The 23,168-nt window shown below is 48.8% G+C and overlaps 1 protein-coding gene across 1 annotated transcript; it reads right to left on the bottom strand.

The window, feature by feature from the left end:
* Window positions 1-395: 395 nt before the first annotated feature.
* On the bottom strand, window positions 396-7,333 carry ZSCAN9 (zinc finger and SCAN domain containing 9). The gene is given in 6 exon segments (XM_035030456.1): window positions 396-493; window positions 819-928; window positions 1,025-1,168; window positions 1,170-1,698; window positions 6,304-6,451; window positions 6,615-7,333. Coding segments are annotated over 6 exon segments (1,449 nt in total). The 5' UTR covers window positions 7,035-7,333.
* Window positions 7,334-23,168: the final 15,835 nt, after the last annotated feature.

Genomic DNA, 23,168 nt, shown 5'->3' with positions numbered 1-23,168 from the left:
CTTCTCGCAGCAGGTAGAACTTTCCCCCACAGCGAGGGAAATGGATGCCCTCCCTCAAGATGGCGTTGTGTGGAATTTGTAGGTAATGCTGTGCATTCGGTAATTTAGCTCTGTGACGGGAAACTGTTCATAAAACCTTTGTTCATAAGACTTCCTGGGCCACCCACTCAGTAGAGAAATGGGAAAAAGGACAGGGAGACTTGGATCAAGAAGGGGCTCAATCCGTTGAGCAGCTGCTTTCAGCTCAGGTCAAATAAATAAAATTTTTAAAAATAAATAAATAAAAATATAAGCACCTTATGTGGCTGGTGACCCAACTCCACGGGGTGGCCTTGGACTCGGGACACAGACGGCCTGCAAAGCTGCGGGCGTGACGGACGAGCACAAAGGGACTGTTAGGTGACCGAGCTCCGCAGACACAGCCTGACGATCCCAGTGAAGCAGGACAGCACCATAAACACCTGGGGAGTGAAGCCCAAAGCCGGGGCTTTAACTAAAAACACGGTGGGACATGAAGAGCATATGAAAACTCTATCATTTCTATTAGCTTAAATTATTCCAAAACAAAAGTCCAGGTTTTAAACCCCGACGCCTCACGGCTTCCTCGTCTGTAAGATGGACAATGATGGCGCCCTTTCCCTGCCAGCTGTGCTTCGGAAATGGAAGCAGTCTGCAAACAGCGCCGGTCGGGCACCGGGGACGCAGCGAGGGGGAAGGGGTTGGCCCCGTAGGTACTCGTCATGGGGACGCCACAGACCCTTTACTGCGAACCATCAGCAGACCTCTGTGTGCTCTCGAGGAACTCAACAGATACAGACCTTCAGGCATGTGGCCACGGCGGCGCCACCGGTTACGTGATGGGGAAAGTGGTGCAGCCGTCCCAAAGTCAGTGCCCACGAGGGCTGGGGGCGCGGCACCCCAGGGAGGGCTGAAGGGGCCAAAGGGAAAGCAGCAGCTTCAAACACCCGCACCTTCCTCTTCAGATGTGCCCAGGCCACAGGTCAGTACTTGATCCAAAACGCACCTAGTGGGACGTGAAGAAAGACGTTTTCTAGCCTTAGCCTCCCCCGGGGACTTGGCCAGTGGCCCGGAAAACCGGCCGCGTGTGGGTCTCCTGATGGCAGATGAGGCTGCGTGGCGGCTGAAGCTCTTCCCACACTTGGTGCATGTGCGGCCGCTCCCCCGTGTGGCCCCTCGGGTGCTCGACGAGGAACGGACGCCGACTGTGGCTCTTCCCACACTGGCCGCACCGATGGGGCCTCTCTCCCCTGTGGGTTCTCTGATGCTGGATCAGACCCGCACTCTGACTGAAGGCCTTCCCGCACTCCGCACAGCGGGACCGTTTCTGCAGGTTGTGGATCCCTCGGTGACTGAAAAGACCAGAGCTCCGACTAAAGGTCTTGCCACACTCACTACACTCATAGGGTCTCTCCCCAGTGTGGATTCTGTGGTGGCGAACAAGGCCTGAGCTCTGGGCAAAGCTCTTCTCACACGCATCACACTTGTGCCGTCCCTCCCCTCGGGGGCTGCCCCAGCGCCCTGCTGCCCAACCCTCAGGGTCACCAAGCTCTCCATGTGGGGGATCCTGGGGGGACTCCCCCCAGGTCTGTCCATAAAATATCTCCCCATGGGACTCCACTATCTTAGGACAGTCTTTCCTCAGCACCAGCTCTCTGTCCTCAGCCTTGGTCATTCCATCTGAAACAGAAAAGACCAGGCACATGTCACTTGTTCCCTGAGTCTACGGGAGGGTCACTGTGCACAAAAGGACAGGGTGCTTCTAACCTGATGTGACCCCACATCACAGAGCAGCAAGGAGGTTAGAAACAGCAGGGTCAGTGTGGTAACACCTTCCTCCAGGTAACAAGGAAGTCTGGCCTCTTAGGCAAAATGCAGCTTAGTCCAACCTTACGTGGCCTGGGCCTGGAAAGAATTCCTTCTACATCTTCATGGGGAGGGGTGGGTCACGATCAGGGTGGCTGCTCTTAGGTCTCCCTTAGAACTCCCTCACCATGGGGCGCCTCGGGGCTTAGGTCATGATCTCGGGGTCCTGGGATTGAGCCCCACATTGGGCCCCGCACTCAGCATGGAGTCTGCTTGAGATTCTCTCTGTCCCTCTGCCCCTAGCCCCATTCGCACACACTCTCTAAAAAACAAGTAAATAAATCTAAAAAAAAAAAAAGTCCCTCCCCCTTTTGAGGTGGGGAGCCTCACAGTGACCAAGGGAATTCACCCCATGGACTCATTCATTCCTTTATGGGACAAGTGTTCAATCCTGCCATTCCAGGGGTCTCAGGAGTACTCAACAACTGTGAAATCAGCACCACCCCGGGTGTGTTCCCCGCCCAGGGCCTTTACGGGCTCCGCTCAGATGACAGCAAGTCTCCCTCCCTCATTCCTTCAAGTTTTCCCTCAGCTCCTACTTCCTTACTTCTACTTACTACTGCAAGCAGCTCACCACCCACCGCACTCACAATCTCCCTCCCCTGTTCCTGTTCTGTCCCGTTCCACAACTTACCACCTCTAACACCCTGCATCACCTCCCTGTTTGTCCCCCTCCTTGCCACAATCTAATCTCCATGACAGCGGGATCTTTCTGTTTTATTCCTTGAATCACGGATGGCACAAGGCAGTTTTCAATAAATATTTGTTGAATGAATAAAAGAAAACATTGAAACCAATCCACTACTATGGCCTCAAATGACAGCCCAGGGACGGGCACCTGAGGCAAGCACTCCCGACAGAACCGGCCCATACTGGATAGTTGTCCAACCAACCCCATCAGACTTGGAGCAGTTGAAGGGAAGAATGGAGACAGACAGACCCAAACTGTCTAAACACTAGGGAGCAGCCCTGCGGTGTCCTCAGGATGTCTCGGGCTCTGCGGATAGGACTGTTCGGGGAAGCTGTCAAGAAAACATGACTGCCAAGTGACCCATGAGCTGGACCCTGACCACTGGAAGCTCCTCACCCCCTCCTCTGTCCCTGGAATGTGAGTTCCACTTGCCTGCCCCACTCCGGGGAGCCACCCCAAGGCCAGGGACGGTGACGGGGGGGCAACACCGTCTGGACAGTACACGTGACCGAAGCTGGTAAGGCCTCTGTATAAACTTTCACGATTTGGCAGGTGGGTTGGAGATCTACTCACGTTGCTGCCACCCAGGAAGAGCCTCCCGTGTAAGCCTCCTTTGCTTATTAAAACCACCCCCTACCCGCTGTCTCCAGTCTCTCCCTGCCCCCCACACGAGGGGGCTGGTTTCAGATCACACCTGGGAAGCTCCCAAGGAGCCTGCGCACCAACAGATCTCCTTGCAACCAGAGAGCCCAGAGAGATCAGCCTCCAGCCCTCCTCTTTTTACCCAAACATCCAGCTCTTTCTCCCGCATCTGATTACTGTCCCTCACGCACCTGAACAGGAGCCTCTGCAGACTCCTCTCTTGTTAGACCATGTTCTCCAGCTCCTTTTAGCTGGGGGATGACAACAGGTTTGGAAAACAGAAATGCGTCTTCAGAGAAGAAACAGGCCACAAGTGGGATCAGCATTGCCCTTCTGCCCAAACTTCACACTTACATTTGAAATGTACAAGAGTACTGGGTAAATATAAAAACAAAGCCGTTTCTCACCTTCTAATGACGACCATTTATACGGCCGCCCGTGACTCACAAGCACTGTCACCTATGGTATCAAACTATGCACCACAAAACCCCCTGATGTTATCTGCCCACCTCTTGAAAGAGGTGAACAGCAAATAAAAGGTAGACAGACTCTGTACGTATGTAGAGAAAGTCTGGAAAATACACAGCAATTTGACAAGAGTGGTTACTCCTGGGGAATAAAATTTGGAGAACTTTCATGTTTTACTACATAAACTTCTATATTATTTGGATTTTTTTTTTTACCATCAGCAGTTCTGAAAGAAACTCAAACTCAGTGATACAAAGTAACCTTAAATGTTGCTTAGTTAAAAAAGAAAAATTGAAGGGGCGCCTGAGTGGCTCAGTCGTTAAGCATCTGCCTTTGGCTCAGGTCATGATCCCAGGGTCCTGGGATTGAGCCCCGCATGGGGCTCGATGTTTCTCCCTCTCCCACTTCCCCTGCTTGTGTTCCCTCTCTCGCTGTGTCTGTCAAATAAATAAAATCTTTAAAAAAAAAAATTGAAGAGCTGGAACTTGGATTTAGTCCTTCTAACCTCAAACACCTACTATGTTGCTTTTGCAAAGCTGGCTTTTCCTGAAGACACATACCTGCCGTGATAGTCCCATTCAGAGAACTCTGATTTCTAGACGCCCTCAGGATACTCTCCTGCAGCCACAGGAAATGCTTAGTGGATGACTGGATGGAAGGAGGGAGCGATGGACAGACAGGAGGAAGGACTGGCTCAGATGTGCTTCCTGAAAGAAGGGGTTGCCAGTAGGGTTCTAGATGCAGTTTGGAAGGCAGAAGAAAGGAAAAGATGGCTGGAAAATAAAAAGTTCAAGTTCACAGGGAGACGAGGAAGAAACGAACAGATTGCAAAGATGTTCATGAAGGAGGAAAATGAAACCAAAGGACTTTTTTAAAGACATATTTATTTTATATATAGAGAGAGAGTGCACGAGTGTGGGGAGGGGCAGAGAGAGAGAGACAGAAAATCTCCAGCAGACTCCCCACTGAGTATGAAGCCCCGAGATCATGACCTGAGCGGAACTCAAGAATTGGACGCTTAATGGACTGAGACAAGGGGCCCAGAAACCAAAGGACTTTTAATCTGATGAGGTCACAGAAGCTAGAGGAAGGTCTGCAGAGCAACAGAAGTCACTCAAAAATATCTTTTTAATTTAAGTCAAGAGCTGTGTTCCAAGTGGCAGAAATTCAGGATAACCGTATGATTGCTAGGGCAGACGGAATAAACACAGGCAGGAGGCAGAGCAGCAAGGGAAGTCCGGCTTCGATCCACATGGGGCTGGTGTGAGAACACCGACTATTAGACGGCTAACCATCAGTAAGAGGTGACGAGGTCTGGTGTGAGAAATCAGACGGAAGCTGGGCCAGCTGTGGCAGGGACAGCCAGGACAGGAAGGCAGCCGGCTCGGCCCCATGTGCCCAGGACGGCACGCACCACGACGTCACCTGCCAGGAAGGGGCAGAGGCTGGTTCCACCAGACTCCCCCATCCAGTCTGCCACCTACTGAGTGCGCTCACAGATTTGCCCTGCGAACACTGGCCAGATTGGCAAAGGGGACCCTGAGGGACAGCTTGCCAAGTGCTTTCTGGTCAGCTGTTCGCGTTCAGTGCTCACAACCACCTTCTGTGGTGCACACTTGCCCAACTGAATTGTGTCACCTCTTTTACGCTCAGTCACATGTTGAAGCCCTGACTGTATTTAGAAATAAGGCCTTTTAGGAAAGTAATTCAGATGATTAAGAGTGGGGCCCTAGGGCGCCTGGGTGGCTCAGATGGTTAAGCGTCTGCCTTCGGCTCAGGTCATGATCCCAGGGTCCTGGGATCGAGTCCCACATCGGGCTCCCTGCTCTTTGGGAGCCTGCTTCTCCCTCTGCCTCTCTCTCTCTCTCTGTCTCTCATGAATAAATAAATAAAATCTTTAAAAAAAAAAAAAAAAGAGTGGGGCCCTAAATCAACAGGACTGATGTCCTTATAAGGGGAGGAGACACCAGAGCTTTCTCTCTCTCCCTCCCTCCGTCTCTCTTTCCCCCCACCCCAATAAGCACGTGCACAGAGAAAGGCACGTGTGAGAACAAAGCAAGAAGGTGGCCGTGGGCAAGCCAGGAAGACAGGTCTCACCAACAACCCACCCCGCAGGCACCTTGATCTTGGACATCCAGCCTCCAGAACAGTGAGAAGATAAATGTCTGTTGTATAAGCCCCTCAGTGCGTGCTAGTTCTTTTATGAGAGCCCAAGCAGACTAAGGCAATACTATGATCAACCCCATTCTGGAGATGAGGGAACTGAGAGCAAATGGTTGAGTGACCTGCCCACGTACAAGCAGCTTCCAGAGGCAAAGCCATGATCGACCCTATCACACCGATTCTCTAAAGCTGCTCCTCACAGTGATTCCTGGAAGTCTCCCTGAGGTGCCATGTGCCAGGAGACCAGAGAGCCTCCAGGATGGGACTCGGGGTGGAGCCTGAGCGTGGGGCAAGGGGACACAGTGAGCACACTGTGCACTTGGAAACATGGAGCATTGCTGTCACCTGGCAAAGGGACTCCTGATCCCCTGGCTCCCCAGGTCTGGGCTTTTTATTTGTTTTTGCTTGACAAGGGGGGCTCATATGTTCAGCACCAGAAAAATCCTGTCCCTCACCTGTCTCTCCAATAGGGTGGGGCTGCTGAGCAGTGTCACGGGTGAGCTGGGGTTCCTCAGGCCGGGACTGGAGGCTCGGTGATGTCTGTGCTCCCAGAGGCACTGTCTCTTCAGAGAGGACTTCTTGCCCCTGCGTGTGGGCTACCACCTGGAAACAAAGAGATGAGATTTGACTTCTGAAGAGAAAACTGTCTGAAGAACACTTCCCAGAAAGAAGCAGGAAGCAGGATTAGAGTTAGTCAAGGGGGTATAAAACAAAGGATTCAAGGGTCCCGCATACATACTTTTTCCTGGCAAATCTCCCTTCCTACCTCATGTTGAGGTTCATCGAGCTCCCTCTCCAGATCCTCCAGCACGGTCACCGCCTGCTCCCCGCTGTCCGGGTGCCGCTCCCGCACCCGGGCCTGCAGCTCCTCGGGCAGGATGGCCAGGAACTGCTCCAGCACCAGCAGCTCCACGATCTGCTCCTTTGTGCTCACATGTGGCTTCAACCCCTGGCGGCAAAGCTCCTGGAGTCGGGTGAAGGCCTCCCTGGGTCCAGGGGTCTCCTGGCAGCACAGCTGTCGAAAGCGCCTTCGGAAAATTTCCCTTGCCAGGGGATTACTATGTTTCAGCCTGGATTCCTGCACTTAGAGGCGACTTTCCGTCTCCATTTCCACTGTCAGAAGTTCTTCCCAAGCCTCAGGGGCTTGCCCATCCAGGGGTGAAACCTCCTTTGAGTCTGCATTCATCTTGTCCTTGAAGAGTTTAAAAAGCACCCTCCAGCTGGAGCTACGTTTTAGAAACACCTTTGAAGATTCCCTCCTAAGCAGTAAAAATCACCGTTTACATAGAAAAATGGCAATAGCTAATGATAGGCACTGATTAAAAAACAACTGTAACAGGTCCCAAGGCTCTTCACTGAAAGTAAAGTCACTGGGGGACCAAAGGATGGGAAGAATGGGAAATATAAGGTCGTAATGTGCAAAAAGCATATACTTTCAAGTCACTCAGAACTGGACTTTATTCCAGCTCTAACATTTACTAATTGTGTGATCTTCAGCCAACTTCTTATCTTCTTCTTTCTTTTTTTTTTTTTTTAAAGATTTTATTTATTTATTTGACAGAGAGAGAGAGAGAGAGCACAAGCAGGGGAGTGGCAGGCAGAGGCAGAGGGAGAAGCAGGCTCCCCACAGAGCAAGGGGAGCCTGATGTGGGACTCGATCTCAGGACCCTGGGATCATGACCTGAGCTGAAGGCAGTCGCTTAACCAACTGAGCCACCCAGGCGCCCCTTATCTTCTTCTTTCAATCTCAGTCTCTGGATGTGAAGAAATAGCAATACAAATACCTTACAGCGCTCATGGAGAAATTAGGGGCCACACAGCTCACTCAGAACGGTTAAAAAGCTCAGACTCATTACGTAGAAGTGAAATTAGCCAAAGAAGAGACAGAAACTGTTCTTGTCTTGGATTAACGAATGAACTTTCTTCCCTGGGACTCATGCTTTCCATACCGGACCACAGTGAATGTTCACGTGACCCTCCGAGGTTTGATAACAACCGCTACTTCAGGAGATAAGAAACGGATGTCGGGAAGTTCGGCAGGTTGCCTCGGTCAGGTTCTTGATGAGGACAGTCCTTAGAATCCACAGACGCCCAGGCAGTGCCTGCGACCCAGGAGGCCCGTACGTCTGCGCAACGTCAGGCCGTGCAGCCCTGAAGCTGAATTCCCGCGGCACAGGCGCTGTGGTGGACTCGCAGGGAGCGGGCACCGGGCACGGGGCCTGGTGACAGGACAGGGAGCCCCGGCGCACGCATCCCCAGCAGGCGCCCCGGGGTGCGCGCACGCCAGGGCTCCAGGACCCTGCAGCCGAAAGCCAGCCCGCTCACAGCCCCTTAACCCGTCCCAGAGCCAAAAGCTGAGGGCCTGGACTCTGTGCTTGACTTCCCGGCCCCTGTCAGACTCCAGGCCGACGGGCGGCCGCGACTCCCGGGGCGGCCCTCCAGCCTCGCCGTCCTCCCAGGCCCTGCCCGCGCGATGTCCCCGAGCCGGGACGACCCGCCCTCCGCGGGCGGAGGCTTACCTTCCACGGCCCTCCCCCAGCCACGCCCGCCCGCCCGCCCCGGGGTCCCGGCGCCGCCTCACGGGCGCGGAACGAGGCCCGGAGGCGGAGGGTCCCGGCGCGGCGTCGGCGGGGGCGCGCCAGCCGGCACAAGGCGCCGCCGCGAGGGGGCCGCCCGCCGCGCGGGGGCGCTCGGGGCGGGAGTACTTCCGGGCCGCTCTAGGATCCCGCGTCTCGTCTCCCGCCTCCCGCGGCGGAGCACGTGGTTGGAATTTCGCGCACGGGGAACGCGTTTAAGGGGAAGAAACGCGTGCAGCCTCGGCCGTTAACTTGAAAATGCTTATTTTTGAAAAACATTACCTATGATTTTTAAAAATTCTCAGGCAGTGCCAAAATTAATAAAGCAAAAGGTGAAATCCCGTCCTATCCCTCCTTAGCCCCACTTCCCTGGGGTGGCCCAGTGGCCAGGGGTGAGCTGGGGATTCGCGCGTGTAATTCCCATCTCTGTCTCACACCTAGATAGACAGGCATGAAGCTATTTGACATTTAGCTTTTTCTCCACTTATTTTAACGTTTTCATTTCACGTACCTCAGACCTCTTTATTGCTCATGTAGGTCTAACTCCTTTGGTGGCTGCATAATAGTACATCAAGCACACGTACTGCAGTTTATTTGTCCGGGCTCTAGGTATTGGCAGACTTTCCTCCTTCCTTCCCTCCTTCCTTCTGCTTTCCTTCTTTGCTCCTTTGCTCCTCTCCTTCCTTCATTTTTTGCTACAGAAGTCTCTTGGATTTTTAGCGGGAATCCAAAATCAACTAAATTAGCTTTATTGGTACAAAAAGCATAATTAATACTGTTAGTCATCCATCAGTTTTATCATGCCAACCAGAATGATGGTATTGCATAAATTACGTTTTTGTTTTTAACAGAACCTCATTATTTATTTTATCACAGCAGTAGGAAAGTATCTTACATGTTAATGTAAATTCTTTGATGCAGCGTTTTAACTCCAAAACCATAGCTTTGTAAATTCCTGTGATTGTTTTACTCAAACTAGCCATCTGAGGGCATTAAATAAGGTCAGGTTTCATCCTTTATTTTAACTTCTTCTAAATATCCAGTAAGTGTATAATCTACCAGCATGAAGAAAATATGCTCAAAATCCTGATCACTTTCTTCAACACACCCCCCAAAGCCCTCAGTACAAACCTTCCCAACAAACTATATAACGACTGTAAATTTTCAGCTTTTCTTTAACTGGAATACCATTCAAATACGTTATTCTCTTGCATTTTGGTGCCCACCTGTGACAAGTAAACCGTTTCTATTTGCATGAAACTCTCAAATGTGTCACTGATAGTTGATTAGGCTCTCTAACTGGATCATGTGTGCTCATTAAGCAGGTCAACTATAGCACTCAGGCAGCCTCCACCCTAGGATCAAGTGGATAGTGCATTGGATTTCCCTGTAGCTAAACAGCTCTGAGAAAGACTGGCTCCCACTTGTCTGTTTGGAGGGAGATTCCCCTATAGCAATAGCAGTGCTTGATGATTGTCTTGGGACAGAAGGGATTACTTTTTACTTAGAATTGGGAATCTCTACTGAAAATACTTAAAACACCACTCAGCTCAGACTAGAAGAAATGCTGACTACAAGACTAACTATAAAGATTGAGTGTTGGGGCGCCTGGGTGGCTCAGTCGTTGAGCGTCTGCCTTCCGCTCGGGTCATGATCTCGGGGTCCTGGGATCGAGCCCCGCGTCGGGCTCCCTGCTCCGCGGGAAGCCTGCTTCTCCCTCTCCCACTCCCCCTGCTTGTGTTCCCTCTCTCGCTGTATCTCTCTCTGTCAAATAAATAAAATCTTAAAAAAAAAAAAAAAGATTGAGTGTTACTTGAATCTGGAAACAGGTATATTGGGATATTGACTCTTCTGCAAGTTATGTCATAAACTTAAAAAATATGAAGGAGGAGGAGGAAGAAGTGGAGGTGGAGGAGAAGAAAAGGGAGAAACAAAAGAAGGACAGAAGGAGAATTAGAGAATTGTTAACAAAGAGATTGAGGGAACTAGCTCGTATGTGGATAGACCCAAGTCTAAAAATACTTATGTCCCATATGAATCTTCACTAACCCAAGATAGTTTCAGTAAGTGGGCAAGCTGATCTGCCCTATGGATGTCACCAACCAATTCTAAACCCTAAGTATGATGTAATACCCCAGTGGGAACAGCAGTCACCTGGTGGCAAGTTCATTACATTGGACCCTCTCTGTGATAGAACAAAACATTGCTTCAAAGTAATAGACAATTGTTTTGAATTTCGATTGGCTTTCCATGCCTACCACGCTATCAGTATTGATTGGATGAAAGTCCCACTCACACCAGCCCTAACTTAGTTGGCATTAAAATGAAATGTCCCCCCCCACCCCAATCTGTACTTTCAACTGGGTTCCTAAAATAATCTTTCTGTCCTTTAGTGATATCTTGGGCAGATCCCGTAGCTTTCTGGTCAATTTTAAGTATCAAAGATCCCATTCAGTTTATTTTTAATTTGAAAATTTATTACCTATTTTGAATAAGTTATATAGCCACAGATTCAAAATTTTACAAAAAGCTCAAAAGGGCATACGTTGAAAAATCTCCCTTGATTTTTCTCTTCTGTTGAGTTTGATAATGATATTGTAGTTCCATAGGAAAATGTCCTTATTTTTTAGATGAATACTGAAGTATTCAAGAGTGTTATGTGTAATGTCTATAATTTACCTCGAAATACTTCAGCAGAGGTAGAAACAGCAAATATGGCAAAATGAACAATTATAAATGTAGGTGAGCACATGGTGTTCATTATATATTACACATAAACCTTTGCGAGTAACTGGGTTTCTGAATTCAGATTTTCTTAACACGAACGAATTTCAGTCCACTTCAAGATATGCCCCAGATGACCGGTGCGTTGGGACGCAGCGCCCCCAACGGCTTCTCCTGCGCCCATACGGACAGCCGCGTGCCCAGCCCCAGAGCCAGGGTCACCACGCTGTCCAATCCTGTGGCCGTCTTGGCCTCCAGACGGACCACGCCCAGAGGTAGATGGGGCAGCTCGCAATGGGTGAGCCCGCAATGACGTGGGCAGTGACAGTCCTACCTTCACCCTCTCCCTGGCCAACGCCCCCAGCGCGCGAGCTCCCCCCCCCCAAACACACTACGGGGCTTTCTGCGCCCCAGCGCGCAGCCCTCTACATCACTGGGGACAAAGCCCATCTCAAGGGTGTGCAGCGCTGGGAGCTGGTGCCCATCGAGGTGTTGGAGGCGCGGCAAGTGAAGACCAGCTTCAAAACGCTGCTGAAGGCTCGTTGCCAGGCTGTGGGCCGCAGAGTCGGGCCCCGCCTCCTTCCCCGCACTCGGGCAGGACTGAGGGGATCCAGATCCACAAGCCGCCGCGGGTGTGGGTGGTGGTGGAGCTCCTGATCTCAGGCTCCTCCGTCCTGGTGAGCCTGGGGGACGGCTGGGACATCAGCACCCAGCGGCTGGCCCCGGCGCGGCTGTTCTCGGACCCCCCCGCCACACTCAGGGGGGCTTCCGTCCGCTGGTAGAGGAGGAGCGGCTTCAGCCACCGCGGGGCGCGCACCGGCCGCGCAGAGCAGCGGCTCCACACCGGGTCCTGCAGTTCCTGGACTGCGTGCTCAGGTCCCCCCAGTTCCCCTTGGAGTTCGAGTTCAAGCCCTCCCACGTCAAGTTCCCTGGCTACTCCCGCGCACCCCGCCGCCTCCGGACCCTCCTGCCGGACTGGGCCTGGGAGCGCCCGGAGCCGGGGCTGCGGCCCCAGGAAAAGGGGGAGCGCAGGGTCAGCAGGCGTGCGGGCCGGTGTGGGATTGCGTGCACGAGCCGAGCAGGAGGACGCGCGTGCGGCACCATCCGCGCCCGATGACACGGAGGTCTGGCGGCCCTCCTGCACGGGTCCAGCCTAAAGGTGTGGCATTTCCACACCGAGGAGACGCTGGCCGGGAGGACTCCCCTATGCCTGGGAGCGGGCCCAGCCTCGCCCACCCCGAGGCCCCAGAGGAGGACGGGGGTCCTCCCCAGAGCAGGCGCCGCGCGGGGGGGCCCTGCTAGGACAGCGGCCCAGCCCCGCCTGACGCCACCCCACGCCCGCCCGAGGAGCCGCGGCGGCTGGAGACCGAGCTGCGCCGACCCCTGGGGTGGGGGAGGGGGCGGCGGGGGGGGGCGGACCGAGCTGCGCCGACCCCTGGGAGGGGGGGGGGGGGGGAGGCCACGCAGCGCCTGGAGGCCGGCCAGACGGACGTGGCACCCCCAGCTCCCTGCTGGTGTCTAGTGTGCCCGCCACCGCCGCTCGCTAGGTGCGCACCTGCAGGAGGCCCGTGGGCTCCGCTCCGAGCCTCAGCCCGGAAGCGCCCAGAATCGCGGCCCAACCGCGGCGCCTTCCCGCCGCCGCAGCGCGGCTCCAGACAGCCGAGAGCGACACAGGTCCTACAGGGCCGCCCCGTCCAAGAAGGGGGCCTTCGCGCTGGCCAAGCCCGAGCACCCGCTGCGCGCGGTGACCACCGTGTGGCTACGGAGTGCAAGGGTGCCAGCGACCTGGCACCGCCACCAAGGGCTCCCCAAGACCGTGGGCAAGGAGGCCTCTGTGACGTGAAGACCGCGCGTCGCGTTACAACCTCTGAGCCCAGCAGGGGGTGGACCAGATCCAAGGCGGCCTCTCACGCCCGAGCCCGCCCTGCTCCGGCTGCTCTGCGCCTGGTGGTTGGAGACCACTGGGGAGGCCCCCGCTCGCGTGTTTACAGCCCCCACCCTCGGCAGGATGGAGGCCCGCTCCCACCATGCGGCCAGCGCTAACTTATTTTGGGGTTTTGGGTGCGCGCCGGCCGGGAGGCGGCGGGGTGTCCCCGCCGTGGGCCGGTCAATAGGCCACCTGCGCCCAGGCCCTGGGGTGGCGGGGGGGGTAGTGCAGGCCCACCGCGCAGGCCACTGGTTCCCAGAGCTAGTCTCTAAAAACAGAACAGTAACAGAGATTTGCCCCGGATGAAGACGAAGATTTACCAGTTTTAAGAGTTTTCAGAATTTCTTTAAAAAATTTAAAAAAAAAGGGGGGGGGGCGCCTGGGTGGCTCAGATGGTTGGGCGTCTGCCTTCGGCTCAGGTCATGATCCCGGGGTCCTGGGATCGAGCCCCCGCATCAAGCCCCGCATCGGGCTCCTGGCTCAGCGGGGAGCCTGCTTCTCCCTCTCCCTCTGCCTCTCTCCCTGCTCATGCTTTCTCTCTCTCTCTCTCTCTCTCTCTCTATGTCTGTCTCAAGTGAATAAATAAAATCTTTAAAAAAAATTAAAAAAAAAGAGTTTTCAGAATTTTATGGATTTTTGAAACTGGATAAGGGATCGTGGATATGTACTAGTCTTTCTCTTTCTCTCTCTGTCTCTCTCTTTATATATTTAAACATTTTCAAAACAAAAATTTTTAATTAAAAATCTTCATCTTACTCCTACCCCCAAGCCACCTAATTTCATTCCCTAGAAACAGTCAAAACCTTCGATTTCTTATGTAGACTTTTGGAGATATTTTATGCATGAAGAAGCATGTATTTATACATACCTTCTCCCTATTATTGTCACGAATAGTAGAAAATGACGCCTACAGTTCCCTATTCTGTTTGTTTAATTTAACAATAAATCTTGGAGATTTTCTCAGAGCTGGACACACAGATCTCCCTTTTTATTTTTGACAGTTCCAAAATATTCCATTTCACAGATTTATTTACCTAGTCTTCTACTGATGAGCAATTAAGCTATTTCCAAATATTTTCTATTTATAAACAATGATGAACTAAATAGTATCCTACATCTTACACATGTTAGTAAATCTCTAGGATAAATTCCTAAAAGTAGAATTGCTGAGCCAAAGAATATATGCATTTATGAAATTAATATACACTACTAAATTGCTCTCCAAAGTAGTTATAAAATACACTTGAAACTAATATAACTATGTTAACTACACCAGAATTAAAATTTTTTAAATTTTAATAAATAAAAAGAAGTAGTTATACAAATCTACAACTTTAGGGTGCCTGGGTGGCTCAGTCAGTTGAGTGCCCACCTCTTGGTTTCAGCTCAGGTCATGATCTCAAGGTCATGAGATCAAGCCGCGAGGTGGAGCCTTGAGTCTGGCTCCAGAGATTGGGGAGTCTGCTTGAGATTCTCTCCCTCTGCCCCTCCCGCCCCCCCTCGCACTCTCTCTCTCAAATAAATAAATACTTTCAAAATTTTTTTCAACTCTCTAACAATATCTAAAAGCGATGCCACCCCAAATCTTCACCAAATTTTTTGATTTTTGCCAACCTGATAGGCAAAAAATAGTATATCATTAATATTAGTATTAATTAGTACTAATTAGTTTCTTTAAATATGAAAAAAATTAATAAATTAATATTTATGTACAATTCCTTTCTGTTCACATCCTTTCTCTTTTTTCCTATTTGTGATGGTCTTTCTCTTGACTTGTATAATCACAATCATCATATATTAGGGAAATTAGTCCTTTGTGATAATTTGGAATTTTTTTCATTTGACTTTCTTTATGGTGGCTTTAGTTAGGTATACAGAAATTTTTAATTTTTTAGTTGAATTTACTAATCTTGTATGCTTTCTGTGATAAGAAGGCCTCCCTTGTGCCAAAACTGTAAGGGAAAATTCTCATGTAGTTTCTTCTAGTACTTTTATGGTTTTATTTTTTTCCTAAAATTTTGAACCACCTGGAACTGATACAGTTGTAAGATGTGAGGTGTGGATTACACTTTTTTTTTTCAGTTATTTACCCAGATGTCCCAGGACCTTTTCTTTTCTTTTCTTTTAAAGTTTTTATTTATTTATTTGACAGAGAGCACAGGCAGGGGGAGCAAGAGAGGGAGAAGCAGGCTCCCCCCTGAGCAGGGAGCCCCAATGCAGGGCTCGATCCCAGGACTCATCCCGGGACTCAATCCCAGGACCCTGAGATCATGACCTGAGCCTAAGGCAGACACTTAACAAACTGAGCCAACCATGTGCCCCATAGTACCATTTCTTGAATGAGCCATCATTTCTCCACTAACTTGAAATGCCATATTAATCAAATGCTTAAATATTTGGGCCTACTTATGGATTTTTCTATCCTGTTTATACTACAATGTTTTATTCATTGTAGCTTGTAATATGTTTTAAAATCCCAAAGGCCTATGTTTTCCTTGTTATTCTTTTCTGAATTTTCTTGGCTACTAATGCTTGTTTACTTTTCACATAAACTTGAGAAGAAATTTATTGAGTTTGAAAACAAAATTCTATGTTAATTTTTATTAGTATTATATGAAATACCTAGACTAACATGTAGAGAAAATTGATATTCCTCTTTCTCCATATCTTGGGTCAGTCAACAATATTTAAAATTTTCTTATCATTGATCTTGTAATTTCTTCTTAAATTTATATCTCAATGTTTTATGTCTCACTGCTACGGTAAATGGGTGTCTTTTCTTCCATTGTATGTGTGTAGACAATTGATTTTTCTTGTTTATTTTTATAAATATATTTAATTTTATAAGCATATCCTGGGATACCATCATAAATCTAATATGATGATAATTTTAACTACCTTCCAATTTACTTATTTCTCTTGTTAAATGCATTGTTTAGGGGCTCCTGGCTGGCTCATTCCATAAAGCATGTGACTCTTGATCTTGGGGTTGTAATTTCGAGCCCCACATTGGGTGGAGAGATTACTTTAAAAAAATGCATTGTCTAGTTTCTCCAGAACAATATAAAATAATGGTAGTGAGAATGGACATTTTTCTAACATATTTTTAACTTTAAAGGAAAGGCATCTAATATTTATCTGAAAAGCAGAATGATTGTTGATGTAAGTTAGGTATGTTTCATTATGTTAAGGAACCATCTATTCTTTTTTACTAAAATTTTAATATCAAAAATGTATATTAATATAATAAGATGGCTTTTCCACATCTATTTAAATGACTATATGCTGTTTTTCCTTAGATATGTTAATATGGTGAATTATATTTAAAGATTTCTTAATGTATTTTTTAAAGATTGTATTTATTTATTTGGGATAGAGAGAGAGCATGAGCAGGGGGAGCAGCAGAGGGAGAGGGAGAAGGAGGCTCCGCACTGAGCAGGGAGCCCGATGTGGGGCTCGAGGTGGGGCTCGATCCCAGGACCCTGAGATCATGACAGGAGCCAAAGGCAGATGCTTAACCAACTGAAACACCCAGGTGCCCCTAAAGATTTCTTAATATTAAACAATTTTAAGCTCATCATCATTTTGCCATAGTTAATTATTTACTCCTTTAATGTGCTTCTGGATTCTGTTTACTCCTATTTAGGATTAAGTATAAATGAGAATCAGATGGCTTTCTCATTGGTAATCAATTTTGAGCTTCCAGATTAATATTTGTATTGTTTCCCCCCAGAATCGACTATTCCCTTCTTTTTCTATGTTCTGGAACAGTTTTAAAAGCATTGGGATTATTTGTTCTGTAAATGGTTGGTTAAAATTCACCCTTGAAACTGTTTTGTCTGGTATCTGAAGGGGGGCGTAGCTGACAACTTTTATGCCTTCCGTTGTAAATGGTTTGTTTGGATTTTCTGTTCTCTAAGTAAACTCTAGGCCCAGCGTAAGGCTTGAACTCACAACCCTGGGATCAAGAGCCACAGGCTCTACCGACTGAGCCTGCCAGGTGCACCCGGACTTTCTATTTCTTCTAAGGTTATTGTGGGATGCTACACTTTCTAGACATACATTGCAACAATGTTCTCAAACTATTTTTGCGCAGCGTTGAATGAAGTGTCCTCTTTTAGTTTCACTTATATCTGCGGTTGCAAACATTCCTACCGCCACCGCTGTGACCGGCGACCGCGAGCGTGGTGGGCAGTCACCCCTGAGGGTAGCAGAGCCCAGAGTCCAGGCTGAGCGCAGGGCGACGCGTCTCCCCCCGAACTCACCACCTGCGCGCCCTGGCAGCCTGGGCGGCCAAAGGTCAGCGGAGCTCGAGGTGCAGGAAGGTGAAGAACCCTAGGAACTGGACTTGGGGCGGAAAACGAGAGTCTGAGAGTGCCAGGCGGGGCCCGGCCCCTGCGGCTCGACAGAGCGCAACGCCTACCAGGTGGGGAGGGGGTATTTACTAAGTAGACCTTCTTGCCCACTCTGTGCTTCTTCCTGGTTTGGACTCACGGATTCCTAATTTCGACCTTTCTGATTCAGAACATCTTCAGCCTGGAAGGACCTGGGAACTCATCCAGCAAAGACTGGCCGCCAGTACCCGAGTTGCTCTCTGCTCTGAGATCCCAGCCCCCAACTTTAGTGTCCTGCCTTGAGGTTCCTGAATGGTCGCCGGGGGGGGGAGAATCCCCGAAATCATGAATTCTGAGAGTCTTTCTTCACATCCTTAAAGGGGTGACCCCAAACGGTTGAAAATCCCTGGGTCTGCAGTGGGAAGGGTCTCCCCATTCCTTTGCCCAGCCACTACTAACATGTCCTCCCCATCCACCACCTACACCACCCCCCCGTGCCACTTAGCACCCCCTTCGCACTTCCACCAGTCAAAGGGACAAGTCCTTTGCAGTCAGGGATTATACCTTTTCATTCTTTCTTAAAAAAAAAAAAAAAAAAGGATTTTATTTATTTATTTGACAGAGAGCAGAGCACAAGCAGAGGGAGCAGCAGAGGGAGAGGGAGAAGCAGGCTCCCCGCTGAGCAGGGAGCCACATGCAGGGCTCCCTTTCAGGGTCCTGGGATCATGAGATCATGACCTGAGCAGAAGGCAGATGCTGAACCGACTGAGCCACCCAGGTGCCCCCCGCCCCTTTTAATTCTTCCATCGTTTTCCACTCAGCTCGGTGTGGTGGGTGGTCAGCACAAACAGGAATTGAGTCCTGAGTCCTATGTGAGTGACCAATGTTTATACAGATGGAATTTTTTTTAAATGTTAAAGCTTACATGCCCTCCACCAGTCACCCCCTTCAAACATTGCAACAGCAAATTCAGTAATAATTGAAAAGTCCTTGCACTCCCAAGTCAATTCTTTAAAAAAAAAAAATCCATGCCAACAGTATGGGGTGTATTCCTCCAAGCTATTTATAAATGAATATATAATTTATGTGTACTTACAGAATTACATTTACAAAAATGGAAACTGCTATACATTAGTGTTCTGTGGTACTTTTTAGATCAGTTACTACTTACTTCATTCTTTTTGATGGTTATGTGGTAGTGCGATTAAGTGATGCACCAAATTTGTTAAATCAACCATCTACTAACCCTCTATTTCAAACACTACTTTCTTGAGCATTCTTTGACAATTCTTGATGAGCATATGTAAGTATTTCTATAGGATAGAGTTTTAGAAGTGGAATTCTGAGTGATGATCTATTAAGATATAATTTGCATACAGTAAAATTTACCTTTTTATGTGCACAGTTGGGTGAGTTTGGACAAGCATGCATCATCCTATAAAGACCACTAGCTACAACCAAGACACCACACACCTCCAGTACCCCAGGATCCCCCTTGCTCCCCTTTTTTTAAGTAGGTTCCACGCTCAGCATGAGGCTCTAACTCACCACCCTGAAATCAAGACTTTAACCAGATCAAGAGTAAGACACTTAACCAATTGAGCCACCCAGGCACCCCACTCCTTGCTCCTTTATAATCAATCTTTCCTCCACCCCCAGCTCTGACAATCATTAATCTGATTTTTCACTCATACCTTTTGCCTTTTCTGGGATGGAATCATTCAGCATAAGCATTTGAGTCTGCTTTCTAATTTCTTTCACTTACATACTACTTTTGAGATTAATTAATGTTGTAGTGTGTTTGTCCTTTGCATTGCTGAGTTAAAATTCCACTGCATGGATGTACCACAGTTTGCTTATCCATCTACCGGATGATGGACATTCGGGTTGTTTCCAGGTTTGGGTGATTATGAATAAAGCTGCTATACGCATTCACTTACAGATGGATATATGTTTCCTTTCTCTTGAGTAAATGCCTAGGAGGAAGATTATTGGGTTGTCAAGTTTGTGTTTAACTTCATAAGAAACTGCCAAACTGATTTTTCCAAGTGACTGTACCATTTTGTATTCCCACTACAAGATAGGAGAGTTCCATTTGCCCCACATCCTCATTGACATTTAGTGTTGTTACTTAAAAGAAAAATTTTAGGGGCACCTGGGTGGCTCAGTTGGTTAAGTGTCTGCCTTTGGCTCAGGTCAAGATCACAGGGTCTTTGGATCGAGTCCCCCACTGGTCTCCAAGGAGCCTGCTTCTCCCTCTGCCTGCCACTCCCTCTCCTTTCTCTCTCTCTCACAAATAAATAAAATCTTTAAAAATATTTTTTTTATCCATTATAGTAAGAGTGTAGTGGTATTTCATTGTGGTTTTAATTGAATTTCCTTCATAACTATGATATTGAGATATTTTCAGGTGCTTATTTGCCATCTATATATTTTCTTTGCTGAGGTCTAAATTAAAATCGTTCCCCCATTTTAATGGAATATGGGAATTTTTTCCTATTGTGAATTGTATGAGTTCTTTACTTTGGATACCAGCCTTTTTTTTTTTTTTTTTTTTTTTATCAGATATGTGCTTTGCAAATGTTTTCTCCCAGTCTGAGGCTTGTCCTTTCATTTGTATTAACAGTGCCTTTCAAAGAACAGAAGTTTTTGATTTTGATAAAATCCAAGTTATCTATTTTTCTTTTATAGTTTGTTTTCTGCGTTTTATTCTAAAAATATTTACCAAACTCACATCCACAAAGATGTTCTCTTATGCTTTCTTTTAGAAATTTCAAAGTTTTAGGTTTTAGTTTTAGGTTTTATGTCTATGAGCCCTTGTGAGTTAATTTTTGTATATGGTGTGAAGTAAGAATGGAGAGTCATCCTCCCCCCTCCCCCCCCAGCTGGCTGTCCAAATGCTGCATAACTGTTTGTTGAAAAGACTCTCCTTCTCCGTCTAGAGAATTCCCTGAATCACCTTGGCATCTTTGATGAACATCAGTTGACCATACATGTGTGACTCTACTTTTGAAGTCTGGTACCTATTTTTTAAATGGCGATAACGCGCCAGTTTGCCGCCACCTCCCCCCCCCCAAAGGCCATTCTCCCACCAGACGTGCGTGACAGCGACTTCACGGCCGGACCCCAGGTCCCTCGCTCCGTCGCCTCTTCTTCAGCAGGAACAGACTGCGGCACCTGCGCTCCGGTTTCCCCCGCCTTGGCCCGAACCCAGCTCTTCGGAGGGTCCCGCGCTGCCGCCGCCGCCCCGCTGAGTCGCGAACCGCAGGAGAAGCGCAGGTGCATCCGTCCCAAGCATCCCGGGGACGACGGGAGAGGATCGCACGCCTGTCGCGCCGGGCAGGGTGGGCGCTGCGGACTTGGGGTCTGGCCTCTGGGTCCGGTCGCCTTCGCTCAGCCTCAGGGAGCGACCGAGTCTGTGGGCCCCGCGGAAGCCCAGAGTCCCGGGGCCCTCGGGGGCCTCCCCGCCGCCCGCCAGCGCGCGGGGCCGCCGGCGAGGGCTGCGGGATGAGAGTGTGAACGCCGGGTCGCTCCTCTGACACGGGAGCCCCCGGGACGCCACCGCCCACCTGCGGCCCGGCCCGGCCCGCGGCCCTGTGATGACCGCGCGCCGTCCCCAGGGAACCCTCGATTCTCCTGGTCCCGCCTGGAAACAGCCAGCGACCGGACGCCCTCGCCCCCAGTGTCCTCGGGGTCCTTCCCCGGGGACTCAGTCCTCCACGAGGCCACGTCTCCCCGCCTTGCGGAGCCGCACCTCCATTACTCCGGGGTCTCCCGTCGCTGCATCGATTCGATACACGGATTTTGTCATTCTACGGGTTGTTGCTGGTGCTGTGGGCTGATGTCTCTCACACCCCCTGAGCTTGCCCTGAGGGCCCCAGCTCTAGACGCGGACGGAGTAGGGGTTGGAGACACTGAGCCAGGCAAAGCCGGGAAGGTTCCAGACAAACACTCAACATGTGGATGTTGGAAAGATGGCAGAAACGTGGCTAAGCGCGGGTCCTGGAGAGAAGAGAAACCAGGTCAGCCATGTTTTGAAACAAAACAGAAGTAGTAGTTTCAAACTGTAGTATAAATCAGCATTGCCTGGAGCTTGTTAAAGCACATATTGTTGCGCCCGGCCCTACACTTTGTATTTCTAGCAAGTTTCCTGGTGATGATGCTATTTTGGGGGGAAAAACACACTTTTGAGAACTAGGGAAGTAGAGTGCCCTCATGAGTTGCATAAGATGTAAAGCTTTGAATCCAATGGTCCATCCAGACCTCTAACTTAGACATTTCAAAATTTCATTCTAATAAAGCAATCAAACGAGTTTTACCCTCAAGGCAAACACAGGTTCCACCACACCAATCCCGGAAATCTATTAAATCTTAAATATTTAATCAGTCCAATTTATAAACTGCCAGTGGTTACTCAGAAACTCTGTGATAAACCAAGACTACCAAGCTTATAACATTATTTGGGATTCCTAATCATTTCCTCCTTGTGCCTCCATTTAGATGATGTGACAACGTTAGGTCAAATAATACTCCCCCTTAGAGGGTCGCACAAGCAGGTGTGGTCTGGTCTTTCCACTTTGTTGGTGAGGACTGTAAATCAACACAACCCCCATGGAGGAAATGTGGCAATATCTCACAAATGAATACACCCTAGAACACAGCACACCGCTGCTAGATTTTTATATGACAGATGCAGACACACACACATGCAAAATGGTGTATATATTCAACTGTAGATATGTTTACTTCTTTTTAGAAGTACCATCTACATATTGTCTTGCACTATGTTCTTTTTCATTTAATGATATATCTGGACAGCTAAATATTATATACACATATTTTGTTTCTGGGAGGATACTTGAGGACTAATAGTGTCCTCCTGGTGGGGGGGTAACAGGACAAAACTTGCTGTATAGCTTTTTATATTTTTTGAATCATGTGACTGTAGAACTTATCAAAAATAGAAATAATAGGAGCACCCAGGTGGCTCAGTTGGTAGAGCATGCAGCTCTTGATCTTGACGTTGTGAGTTCAAGCCCTGCATTGGGTATAGAGCTTCCTTAAATTAATCAACTTAATTTAAAAAATAAAAATAAATAAAAAGCATGTGTCTTGGAAAAAATGGAAATAATAAAATGAATATGTTATTTTTCCCCCCAAATGTCTGCCAAGATGGAAGTTACAAGTAGAAACTACACAATACTAATATTTTTCTTTGCTTTCCTCAGGAAGAAATCTTTAGCCCTAACTGGCAATGTCACTTTTAGTTTTGTGATACCTCTAAGAATACATTCTCCTCCTTGTCCAAGACAAGAATCCTTAGGAAATAAAGGTTGTTTTTAAAGTTAGAATAAAAGATAATAGGGGCGCCTGGGTGGCTCAGTCGTTGAGCGTCTGCCTTCGGCTCAGGTCGTGATCCCGGGGTCCTGGGATCAAGCCCCGCACCGGGCTCCCTGATCGGCGGGAAGCCCGCCTCTCCCTCTCCCACTCCCCCTGCTTGTATTCCCTCTCTCTCTGTCTCTCTCTGTCAAATAAATAAAATCTTAAAAAAAAAAGAATAAAAAATAATAGACGAAAATTGCAGTAGAGGTAACATTGGCCTGAAAATGCCTTAAATAACCTGTGAGGTTTAATACAGTTTTTTTTTTTTTTAAGATTTTATCGATTTATTCGACGGAGAGAGAGAGAGAGACAGCGAGAGAGGGAACACAGGCAGGGGGAGTGGGGGAGGGAGAAGCAGGGGGAGTGGGCGAGGGAGA

Source organism: Mirounga leonina, unplaced genomic scaffold, assembly GCF_011800145.1.
Source record: "Mirounga leonina isolate KUSES-001 unplaced genomic scaffold, KU_Mleo_1.0 Mir_366, whole genome shotgun sequence".
Lineage (NCBI taxonomy): Eukaryota > Metazoa > Chordata > Mammalia > Carnivora > Phocidae > Mirounga > Mirounga leonina.
Note: the sequence above shows the minus strand (reverse complement) of the source record. Positions and strands in the feature narration are given on the sequence as shown.